The following is a 12,565-nucleotide window of genomic DNA, read 5'->3' as shown; positions in this document are numbered from 1 at the left end:
ATGACTTCCGCTTTTGAAGAGGCCAGCCTTATTGACTCATTTTCCTTCACTTTGTTTTCAGAGAAGTGCCCAGAAATGAGGAACAACACTGTTGTGAGGGAATTCATACTCCTGGGCTTCAGTGACAAATGCTGGCTTGAGATCTTGATCTTTCTCCTGCTCTCCACCACGTATTTTCTGACCATATTGGGAAACACAGTGATTATTCTGATCACGCTGGTGAATAACCAGCTCTACACCCCAATGTATTTCTTCCTCCGACATCTTGCAATTGTGGACATTGGTTTCACCAGCACCGTCCTTCCAAAAGCTTTGACCAACATGGCCAGTGGCCAACGGACTATCTCCCTACCTGGTTGTTTCACGCAGGTGTATTTATTCCTGGTTGTGGGAACCACAGAGTTTGCTCTGCTAGCAGTCATGTCCATTGACAGATATGTGGCTATCCGCAACCCTCTTCACTACTCAACCATAATGAATGGCCGAACCTGCTCATTGATGGTGCTCTGCTCTTGGGCTGGGGGATTTTTGCTTATCATGGCTCCAGCAATTACATTATTTCAAATGCCCTTTTGTGGTCCAAATGCCATGGACCATTTTTTCTGTGACATTGGGCCTCTGATTAAACTGGCATGCACAGATACAAGTCTTCTGGAACTCATGGTTCTCCTCATTGCTGTTCTTTCTCTCCTCGGGACCTTGGCTATAAACATTGTATCCTACATCAATATTATTTCCACCATCATGCGCATCCCGTCAACAGCAGGGAGGCAAAAGTCTTTCTCCACTTGCGCTTCTCACAGCATCGTGGTCTCTATCGGCTACGGCAGTTGCATTTTCATGTACATAAAACCAAAAGGCGACAATGAAATAATTTTCAACAAAGGGGTGGCTCTTCTGAACACTGTGGTGGCCCCTCTTCTCGTTCCTTTCATATATTGCCTTAGGAATAGACAGGTCCAGGATGCCTTGAGAGGAACAACTAAGCAATTTGTTGGTAGGTTTTGTAAGACTCCAAGTTGATTTTGGGTAGGATTTGGCATCAAAATCAGGAAACTTTGGGTGCCGGCTGCAATAGGCAACCATTTCCATTAAATTCTGTTTTGTGGAATGGGTCACATTCACACCATGCATTTAAAGCAGTGTTGCGCCTCTTTAAACTCCCATGGCTTCCCCTCAAAGTATCCCAGGAACTGTAGTTTATTAAGGGTTCTTAGAGTTGTTAGGTGTCAGGGACCGTGCTGAGGAGGGCTACAATGAGGAGGCATGGTGGGAGCCGCGGCCTCCCCCTGACCCTGAATCTCCCCAGGAGCAGGAGGACAGTATAGATGTAGAACAGTGGTTTGCAGAGGGGCATAGTTAAGAAGAGAAAAGCTAGGAAAATGAATGAAGAGCAGCTTGGAAAAGAGAGAGGGTTAACAGATTCACAGTTGTTGGATAGCATCCCCCGCCCCTCCCCCGCCCCACCCACCCCATTCTAGGAGAGCTGAGAAAGTTGCCGAACAGAAAGTACAGAGACTACAAGCTCAGGTTGCCAGACGTAGGGGTGACATGGATTGGGAGGGATGGGGGGTAGCCTTAATTGGAAGCACCGCCATTCTTAGAGGGAAACATTTGTTATCCCTCGCTGTGATTATTATAGGAATTCAAACTGGTAAGGAGACTCTGCTCTCTTTGTTTTGCTTATCTACTGCCATGCGAGGAGAAAGTCAATTCCTTGAAGCCTGACATTAGGAGACCCCTATTTCCCTTCCAGAGTGGTTTAACAACCAATCTCCTTTCCTAACCCAGGAAGTGAGGGATGAGCCTGTTTGAGAGCTGTTATATAAGGGACTCTATATACTAATGGAAGTCCTCACATTTATCAGTTGTGGATATTTTCTGTCGTAATCTTTGGAAGAATCAGGTCTTCTCTACACATTATCAATATGTACTGGGAGCTTTTTCTGAATGGATATCGTATGTGCTCAACAGAATTAGTGATGGGGAAAGAGTTTTTCAGTTCACATTTCATGATGAGCCAACCTAATTCACACTTTCTGAAATAATGTGAGAACCAAAACATTGCCATTCTTTGAAATTTGCACCTCTTTGAATTTGTTTGTATTGGATCCCTTGCTATTTTGTATTTATTTGGATATCTCAATTTAGTTATCTCTTTTGCCTTTGCTGATTAATAAATTTGGTTTTAAAAAAGTAAAGCCGGAGGGAGGTTGCTTTTTTAAAATCAACAAAAAAACAATTAACTCATAGTGAGTTCTTTCCATGAATCTTATGGGATTACTTTCCAGTTGTTCTAAAATTACCAAGTTAAAGAATGGGGCACTTAAAAAAGCTATGTTTTTAATCATAACTGATCATGCTGCAGTGTCAGGCTGCGGTGTCAGCCAAGAATCAGAGAAATGATAGTTCTTACCAAGCAATTTATTCAATAATTCACAGAGAGTGACGAAGCAATGCAGCCTTCCCTAATAATGGTGTTGCTCCAAATAAAGTCCCACCCCCCTGCGTCTTCCCTATTCTACATCATCCCTGCATTGGCTAATCTGAGCTTTCTGTCTCTAAGCTCTCTGTTTTACTACCTTCAATGCACGCCTGGTCCTGGGAGAGGGGGTCAGGTATGCTTTCCAAGGATACTGAGTCTGTCAGCTCTCTCTCTCCTGGTGCTTCTTCTTCCTGCTGTTCCTCTTCCAATATTTCCCAGCTTCTGCCCTCTGCAGCGTTTTACTAAATACTGTTCTAAATCTATACTGTCCTCCTGTTCTCAGGAAGGTTCAGGAGAAAGGGAGTTGGCCTCCACCATTCCTCCTCAGTCCAGCCCCTGACATGGGGTCATGCATGTCTTGTGGCATGGATCCTGTTTCACAACGTTGCAAGAAAAGGTGTGGAGGTGCACCCTGAGGGAAGAGTTGAGGCAGGCCTTCAACGCTTCTGTTGGGATTCTGTCTTATCCTGAGAGTTGATGGTGTTCTTCAGCTCATCAGGGGGAGGAAGGACATCCAACTCTTTCAAGATAGGCAGAGTCTGGATGCCGTCAATGGCTGTGTCAGCAACCATGCTTTCCTGAGAGTACAGTTCTTGATAGAACTTTCCATGAAGGAGAGACCACAACCTTCCAAGGGAGTCCATTTCACTGTAGAACAGCTCTTACCCTCAGAAAGTTCCTCCTGGTGTTTAGTTAGAATCTCCTTTCTTGTAACTTGGAGCCATTGGTTTGAGTACTACCAACCAAATAAGTAGTTTCAACAAACTGCTGGGAAAACCAGTTTTCTGGGTGCAATTCACAATATATTCCAAGCACTTGAAGAAAAATGTATTTCAGGTGTATTTGATTTTGTATTTCATTTCATTAATTTACTTTATTCTCCTTTTACTCCAAGGAGTCAAGCAGAAATCCACAAATCACTTCATTAACTTATGGCTGAATGATCTCAAGTCTCCCCATGCTTAGTTGGACTCTAACCCCTTCAACACACAAATCTGCTTTAAACTACATGCCAATAGCAATTATCCTTCAACCAGGCTATATTTAAACCTGAAACCGTGTGTGTGTGTGCTACTTTACAAAGCAGGCCGCCAGCACTTAGCTGCAAGGTCTACGAAATGCATTCCATTACCGTGTACATTTTGTCACCTCTCTGTGTGCATTCTAATGTTGATTCATTATATAGATCAATAAATAGTATTAAATTCCAGGGATGGGCAGAAGGTATATTAGAATAGCTACTGTTAAATCTCTGGTTGGTTTGTAGTAGATCAGGCAAAGTATCTGACTCTCAACTGTCTGAAAATAACAGCAGTTAAAAATCTCCTCCACCTTCTAAATCTGGCTACTGAAAAGGCATTATCATAGTTCAATGATATGTTCCACTCATACATTGTGTGTGGTTTGGGAAAAGTCCTGAAAAACAAAAAGAGAGGCCAGGAGAACCACATTTGTCTCCCAAGCCTGAGGTAGCTCACCCTGCTAAACAAAATGCACCCGTCTTAGGACTATATAGTTCCCTCTTCATCTCAGAGAATGACGTTATGGTCCACTACAGTACATTTAGTTCAACTGTAAGGTATAAGTGCAGGTAAAATCACCACAATTATTTCTATCATACAAAGTTTCTGGTGATCTTCTCACAAGCGAACAAGGGCTTACATTGAAAAAGTGTAGCTGGAGACAGAATATTGAGGAATTGAACATGAGGGTCACTGGAAAGTTCCAGCTACGTACTGAAGTCAATGCTTTGCCCACAAAATTAAGCATGATTCATGAGCAACTTCCGAAGCTTCTGAGTCTCTGAAGCTTTGCCCTGACCAAAAATCCCTTGCAAGATGCCCTTGACCAAATCATTTCTCAGTGTATACACGAAAGGACTCAGGAATGGGTTGACTATACTACTCAGTAATGCCGGAACCTTGCGAGCCCCCAAAGCAGATTTCTTAGATGGGATCACATACAGTAAGATGGAGATGCTTACAGCCATTAGGAACAAGGTGAGATGAGAGGCACATGTGTTGAAGGCCTTCTTCCTCCCAGTGTCAGTGGGTATGGCCAAAATGGTGGAGACAATGTATGCATAGGAAATGAGAGTTAGAAGTAAGGAGCAGAGGATGACCATTGTTGACAGCAGAAAAGTGATTATCTGTATCAAGCCTGTATCGGTACAAGATAGTTTCAGTAGAGGCTCACTGTCACAGAAGAAGTGGTCAATGACATGGGACTTGCAATAGGAGAACTTGGTGATCATGATGGTTGGGTAGAGGACAGAGATGAACCCACCCAGCCAGCAGACCAATACCAATTGGACACAAACCTGGCCATTCATAATGATGGGGTAACGTAATGGGTTGCATATGGCCACATAACGGTCATAGGACATGCATGTCAAGAGGAAGTACTCCACTGTGGCCAAAAAGAAATAGAAGTAGGATTGGGCCATGCAGCTAGCAAATGAAATGGTCTTGGCTCCAGAAAGAAGGCCCCTTAGCAAGCTCGGAACAGTCACAGTTGAAAAAGCAAGGTCTAGGATGGAGAGGTTGCCAAGGAAGAAGTACATGGGTGTATGGAGGCTGCTGTTGGTGGAGGTAATGAACAGAACGACCATGTTACCCAACAGCGTCAAGATGTACACAGCTATGAGAACTGTTGCCAACAGAATCTCTGCTTCACGTTGCATCAGAAAACCTATCAGGATGAAGTCTTCATATCCAGTGTGGTTTCCCATCTCTAATCTTTCAAAACAAAACAAAACAAAACAAAACAACACACACACACACAAAACACACACAAACAAACAAACAAACAAACACAAAGAGAATTTGCCTCCATAAATTGGCATGCAACAGCAATCAAATTAATTTCTAGCGCAGATTTGAGTTCCAAAGAGTTGGAAGGGACCTCAGATATCTTGTAGACCAACTCCCTGCTGATGTAGGCTATGTGTTGCTACACCATGCCTGAAAGGCTGTCGTCCAGCATCTGCCTAAAAGTTTCTAATGAAATCTTGGAGCCCATGGAATCATATACAGATTCGGCTGCCTAAATTTCAAATACAGTTTTAAGGATTGTATATCAGCATTGAAAACTGTACTTCTTCTTCCTCCCTCCTCATCCCCCATCTACAACCACAACCTGATGATCTACAGCAGGGGTGTGCAGATTTCTGACTTGTCAGATATATTTTGGATGATGATGATGATGATGATGAACTATAATCCTAAAATCTACCAAGCAGAACCAGGTGGAAAAGACTTCCAAATAGACTGAGAGACCTTGGTGCCTCTGAGTGGAACTGAGCTAAACTGAGAAGTACTCTCTTGGTTAGCTTTCTTCATTTCCACAGTCCAATTCAGCAGAAGACGCAATTTTGTTGCTCTCAATGCCCAATGATTGGGAGTTTGAAACCCTTTCTGGTCTATTGCAAATCAGCTACACAACTCCCAGTAGTTCCTGATCAACCTTATTTTAGGATTGCCATATTTTAAATAGTGAAAATCCAGACAGAAAAGTTGTTGAGCCATTTTTATGGGAAATCAGCAAAAATGACACTGTTGACATGGGTTGCTATACATCCAGATTTTGCCAGATATTTCTGCCAATTTCCACCCAGACCAACTACAATATTCCATATACGTCCGGGGAATTTCAGATATGTGGCACCCCTACTGATCTACAGCATTTGTTCACTGATTGTGGTTTTAAAACTGTAAGACAATTGACCCAAGAGGCTTAGAGAGGACAACAGGAGGAGGGGACTGTGGCATATAATCCAAACTTTACAAAGTGACTTCTGATTTGTCCTGAAAACAAAGTAATACCCTTTTTGTGCACATTTTCTCCCATGATCAACATTTTTGTCCTTTTTTTGGTTTAGTAGAACCCTCCAGATTATTCACACAAGAAAGACTAGCCTCATCCTACAATATAAATGGAAGGCAATTTATCTACAATATAAATGGAAGGCAATTTGCCTGAAACAGTTGTGTAAAACGGCTGTGTAAAAATACTCACTTTAGCATATGAACAAGATGCAGTCTGATGTTCCTTTTAGTTCCATTTCATTTAATGAGAGACCCTAGGTGCTCTTCTTCTTTGCTGTATCCATCTAGTGATGAATGACCATCTATCCTCTTTTTAATTGTCTAACAGTACATTCGTAAGACTCAGAAGTAAGTCCCCCTGAGTTTGAAATGACTTTGCTGAATCACTGCATTGAAAGGAAGGAACCTCAAAGGTCATTTGGTCTTCAGCCCTTGTGGCTGAAGTGTCACACTTCCCACAAAGCACTTCATGTAGTATTAGCTTAATCTACCATTAGCTTAATCCATTTTGGAAGCATATAGAAATGGCAATATTGTTGTTCCAGGAAAACAACTGAGTCAGCATGAAACGGTCAGTCCGCACTTTCCCTGCTTACCAGTGTTTTAAGCATGAATTTTTGGGAGCTTAAATGAACATCCCCTTCAATAAGAGATCACAACATGTAGGGGTGTTTTCCTCCTAAAATAGTTTTATACAAATGCTGTTTCTGTGGAGTTGATTGATAGCAAATGTGTAGGCAGAATGGATTGGAAGGAAAGGGAATGAGACAGAAAATGCCCTCTTACTGACAGGAGAGACATTATTCCAAAAGTATTTAGAGGAAAAATGGGAAGTGAGGTAAGTCCACAAGTTGAACAAGAAGTCAATGTTCAATTTGTACTCTACAGAAAAATCTGAAGCTTCTTCTCACCTAAAATCTCATCCCTCCTCCCCTTCTGCAGCCTACTTTCTCAATCCATTGTGTGTTCACTTTCCTAAGATGATTCTATTCATCTTCTCTAGGGATGCAATCAGAAGAACATTCCAAGGCAAGGCTTACTTGTTAACAGGAAGCTAAGGGATTCCATTATTTGTCACCCTACAAGGTGAAGCACATCTACCACCAAATTTAATGAGACTTCAGGACAGAGGTTCAGTGGTAGGGCACATACACTGCACACTGAAGGTCCCAGGTTTTGCCCCATGGGATCTCCTGACAGGGCTGGCGTTAGAGTTATGGTTATGGTTGCATTGGAGCAAGGAGAAAACCTCTTTCTGCAGCTTTGGGAATCTTTTTCCAATCGCTGTGGACAATACTGAGCCAGATGGACCAAGGATCTGACTTGGTGAAAGGCAGCTTCCTGTATTTCTATGCTTTTTAGCAAATTTGTATATTTTCAAGTCATCATGCCAAGGCTTGCATCTACATGGTTCCCGCACTGTGTCTATACATAACAAAAATTCTGAATTTTATTATTTCCTTTCTTATGCGTAAATTCTGCCTTTCTTCCATCATGGAATCCAAGGTGGCGTGTGCATATAGTTCTCAAGTGGTAATCCATCTAACCACTGACCAGACACTACTTAGTTTCAGTGGTGGCATCATGTGCCTTCATATGGTATTGACCTTGATTTAAAAAACACAAAAACTACAAAGTTATATACAGCTGCATCAGATCAAAATTCCCATTAGAAGAGGAAGAAGAGTTTGGATTTGATATCCCGCTTTATCACTACCGGAAGGAGTCTCAACGTGGCTAACATTCTCCTTTCCCTTCCTCCCCCACAAGAAACACTCTGTGAGGTGAGTGGGGCTGAGAGACTTCAGGGAAGTGTGACTAGCCCAAGGTCACACAGCAGCTGCATGTGGAGGAGCGGAGACGCAAACCCGGTTCCCCAGATTACGAGACTACCGCTCTTAACCACTACACCACACTGGCTCTCCACACTGGCTTGATGGATCAGTGTTAGAACATTGATCCATCAAGCTCAGTGTTGTCTTCAATGAACACCTGTCAGTCAGTGAAGACAATTCTGAACTAGATCGACCAATGACCTGTCTCAGAATAAGACAGCTTCCTGTGTAGCCCATAATCTTGTGGCCTACACTGAGTAGTCCAGGGATGGGGGACCTTTTTCAGCCCAAAGGTCACATGCAATGCTGGGCAACCATCTCAGGGCCACATACCAATGATGCTTCAGCTAGGAGTGTTAAGTGGATGGAGCCATGAATGTTAATTTTACCACTGTACACACAGACACCTCCATCCAGTTTAGCAAGAGACTTTATCAGGGTTCAGGGATACATTGTAGCTGGGGGAAAACACCCAAGAAGGTTGTGAAGCAGCATTGGTTAGGGGGGTGGCCTGAAAATAGTCCTAAGGGCCAGAAAGGGACATGAAGCACTGCTGTCAGTCATTGGGCCTGAGGTTCACCATCCCGGGACTCTGCCTCAGCAACAATACTCTTTTGTTGTTCTGCGATTTCCCTCCCTCATATCCTTATGAAACAATCTAAAAACCACTTGTCACACCAGTGAGCTCCAGAAGTTTAGTATTTTGTGGAAAAGTATTTTATCTGGTATGTTCTAAATCTGCTACTAGCCAATATAAAGGTGACCTATGATATTATAGCAGTGTCCTTGCCCAGGAGAAGCCCAGTCATGGTCAGTTCATTTATATTAGGGATAGAGAACTGGTGACCCCTGAAATGTTGCTCCCGCAATCCCTGACCACAGGGTCAAACCGACTGGTACTGATGAGAGCTCATGTCCAGCAGGTCCACAAGTTCAGCTTCCTTAATTTGTATACCTCATTTCACACATGCATCATGTTCAAAGTGTTTTGTTTTGTTTTTTTAATAAAAAATAGAGAATTTAACTTCATCTGCTATTGCCTTTCCTCCTTTTAATCACAGTGATTACACACTTACTCCCAAGCAAAACAATTGGATGTTGTTTCATTTCATTTCATTCTCTCCTTGATCCTCTGAGCCACCTCCAAACTTGTTTAAAAGGGCTTTTTTTCCCTCCATGGAGCTCAATTTTTTGGAGTACAGTGGTACCTTGGGTTACAGATGCTTCAGGTTACAGACGCTTCAGGTTACAGACTCCGCTAACCCAGAAATAGTAACTCGGGTTAAGAATTTTGCTTCAGGATGAGAACAGAAATTTTGGGGTGGCGGCAGCAGCAGGAGGCCCCATTAGCTAAAGTGGTACCTCAGGTTAAGAACAGTTTCAGGTTAAGAATGGAACTCCAGAAGGAATTAAGTTCTTAACCCACTGTAATCAACACCTTGTATTGCCTCAACACATCTTTCAGTTCCTGCTTCACAGTGTCATTTTTCAATGTTTCCTCAGCACCCTAACCCAGAAGAAGCCTGATTGTAGTCAGTTTATTCATATCAGGGACAGGGAACATGTGGCCCTCTAAATGTTGCTCCCGCAATCCCTGACCACTGAGGCCTTATTGAACATCACTGATGAGAATTCGTGCCAGGCAATGCCAGCTAGTCCACAAGTTCACCTTTCTCGAGTTACGTACTGCATTTCACACAGATGCACCATGTTTAAAGTGGGGGGGGGGGGGTTTAAAAGGAAATAGAGATTTCCAAACAATATGAAAGACATTATATATTTTTAATAAATGCATTCCAAATACCATTGTATTTAATCATATACCATCAGCATCTAAAAGCAATCCATTCATACATTGCAAGAGTTGTCATATCTTTGGTCCATTGTTCAAAGGGGACCATGGTATTATCTTTCCAATCATAGACTTGAAGCGTTGAAAGGGGCCCAAGTCTCATCTAGTCCCAACCCTTGCAATGATCAGTATCAGTTTTTGGCAGAAGTTAGGGCATGCAGAGTCCATCTACATTTATATGCTGTCAAACTTCATATAAGAGGTGTATGGTTTAAAATAATAATATCTGAGAATTTTAAACCACCCCCCCAAATGGTATATATACAGTATTACTTATAAACCTATGTTTTGTATCCTGTCACAATTTCAAGTTTTCTTCTTTTTCTTTTTGTCATTTTTCTTTTCTATTCATTCACTTTATTTTCTTGCTGAAAAGTTTCAATAAAGCATAAAAAATAAAAAATACACAAATAAAATAGAGAATTTATCTACATCTGTCATTGCCTCTCCTCCCTTTAATCACAGTGACTACACAGTTACTCCAAAACAAAACAACTGGATGTTGTTTTAGCTTCTTCCATTTTCCCCTTGTGCCTATGAATCATCTCCAAACTCACTTAAATGGGCCTTTTCTTTTGCAAGGAGCCCAAGCTTTTTGAGTGACCAACACCTTGTATTGTCTCAACACATCTTTCAGTGCCTGCTTCACAGTGTCATTTTTCAATGTGAAGATAAATGGGTTCAGAAAGGGGCAGACGATGGTGGTGAGAACGGCAGGCATTTTGTGAACTTCCAGGGTCTCTTTCTGGGAAGGTGTAACATAGATGAAGATGCTGATGCTGCAGGAGATGGAGATTATGGTCAGGTGTGAAGCACAGGTGTTAAAAGCTTTGGCCCGGCCAGTGGTGCTGGAGATGTGCATTACCGCTGAGATGATGAACACGTAGGAAAACAGAGTCACAGTTAATGAGCATATGATGACAACAGCAGACAGAAAAAAGTCCATCAGCTCAATGAAACTGGTATCGCTGCACGACAGTTCCAGCAGTGGGCCGCTGTCACAAAAGAAATGATTGATGATGTTGGACCTACAGAATGACAATCTGGTGATCAGGATGGTGGGAAAGAGGACCGAGAGGAATCCACCCAGCCAGGAACCCACCAGCATTTGAATGCACACCTGGCTGTTCATAATGGCATGATACTGCAGGGGTTTGCAGATGGCAGCATATCGGTCAAAGGACATGGAAGTCAAGAGGATGAACTCCACCGTGCCCAGAAAGAAGTAGAAATAGGATTGGGTCATGCCAGCCAGCAAAAGAAATGGATTTGTCGTTGGAAAAGAGGTTCCACAGCAACTGTGGGCTGATGGCCGAGGTGAAGAAGATATCTAGGGCAGCAAAGTTGCCAAGGAAGAAGTACATTGGGGTGTGGAGCCGGCTATCCACCAACACCACAAAGAGGATGACCATGTTGCCCAGCACGGTCACAACGTAGAGGACCAAAAAGAAGAGGGCGAGAAGGATCTCTTCGTGGCGGTCAATGGAGAAGCCCAGCAAGATGAATTCAGACACGCTCTGGTTCTCCATCAGACTTTCCCCTTGTCAATCTCAGCACATTTTCTTGAAGGAACAGTAGAATAGTGAGAGTCAGAACTTTGAACCCAAAACACAGGTGGTGCTTTACAATCCTTATTCATCTTTCCCACCACACTTTTTAGGCATTTATTTGGGATGGGATATAAATCTACTAAATGACTTTAATCAAATACACAATTATGACAAACATGAACATTTACTTACTGTAGCAAGCAAAAATCCAGTCATGTCCAATACTGGATTTGTAGGCATGGTTGCAAAGAAGATGCTTCTAGATTCTCAATGTTATTTTGTGTTCTGTCAAGAAACCTGCTGTCTGTCTATCAAACTGGATTTGTAAAATACTCCATTCTTCAACCCTCTTTGATCTCAGCTGTCCATGTTTTCTTAAAAGAAGAAGAATTCTACTGAAAAATCTTCCGCCTGCCATGCTCTGTGGCAAGTAGCCCGCCCATTTGTAGTTAGAATTGAATTGTTCCCAATGTGTGCAAATGAGAGAGGACAGGTTCGAGGAATCCCATTTAGTAATGCATTGAGAATCTGAAATCATTAGTGGGGCTCTAGAGAGACAGTCTCCAGGGATATTGTTAGAATAATTCTCTAATACAAAGGTTGATGTAGTAGTCGATGAAACGGGAATTTCATTTAGTTCATTTGAACCAGTTCCTTTCTAATAAAATCATCATCATCATCATCATCCTATTCTTCCTTTTACCAATGTGCTGTGTTGGAATGAGTGTTCAATTTCAGGTGGAGAGTTCTGGACTCAAAAAATGGTCTTCTTCTATGAAATGCACTGGGTGGCCTTGGGATAATCACTATGTGTATCTCAGCCGATCTTACATCACAGGCATGCTGAGTGGAAAGGAGCATTGGAATAGAAAACAGCCCTGTTGCATCAAGTCAAAGGCCCATCTAGTCAAGAATTGTGAGCTCACTGTGGCCAGCCAGATACCCATAGGAATAACTGTACAATAGAATATGAACACAACACAAGTTGTCATTCCCAGTGACTGGTGTTCAGGTGC

The 12,565-nt window shown here is 42.4% G+C and overlaps 3 protein-coding genes across 3 annotated transcripts; 1 reads left to right on the top strand and 2 right to left on the bottom strand.

Annotated features, from left to right (window-relative positions):
* Positions 1-1,023, top strand: LOC307201658 (olfactory receptor 6C74-like; the record flags this gene model as incomplete). Its single annotated transcript, XM_079950954.1, has 1 exon — positions 1-1,023. The coding sequence occupies one exon, from the start codon at positions 1-3 to the stop codon at positions 1,021-1,023; it is 1,023 nt and encodes a 340-aa protein (XP_079807080.1).
* Positions 1,024-4,247: 3,224 nt separating this feature from the next.
* On the bottom strand, positions 4,248-5,216 carry LOC307201657 (olfactory receptor 6J1-like; the record flags this gene model as incomplete). The annotated part of the gene is made up of 1 exon (XM_079950953.1): positions 4,248-5,216. The coding sequence occupies one exon, from the start codon at positions 5,214-5,216 to the stop codon at positions 4,248-4,250; it is 969 nt and encodes a 322-aa protein (XP_079807079.1).
* A 5,336-nt stretch (positions 5,217-10,552) lies between these two features.
* Positions 10,553-11,528, bottom strand: LOC307201656 (olfactory receptor 6J1-like; the record flags this gene model as incomplete). The annotated part of the gene is given in 2 exon segments (XM_079950952.1): positions 10,553-11,245; positions 11,247-11,528. Coding segments are annotated over 2 exon segments (975 nt in total).
* Between the last annotated feature and the right edge of the window lie 1,037 nt (positions 11,529-12,565).

Source organism: Podarcis cretensis (assembly GCF_951804945.1).
Source record: "Podarcis cretensis genome assembly, chromosome: 13".
Classification (NCBI taxonomy): Eukaryota; Metazoa; Chordata; class Lepidosauria; order Squamata; family Lacertidae; genus Podarcis; species Podarcis cretensis.
Note: the sequence above shows the minus strand (reverse complement) of the source record. Positions and strands in the feature narration are given on the sequence as shown.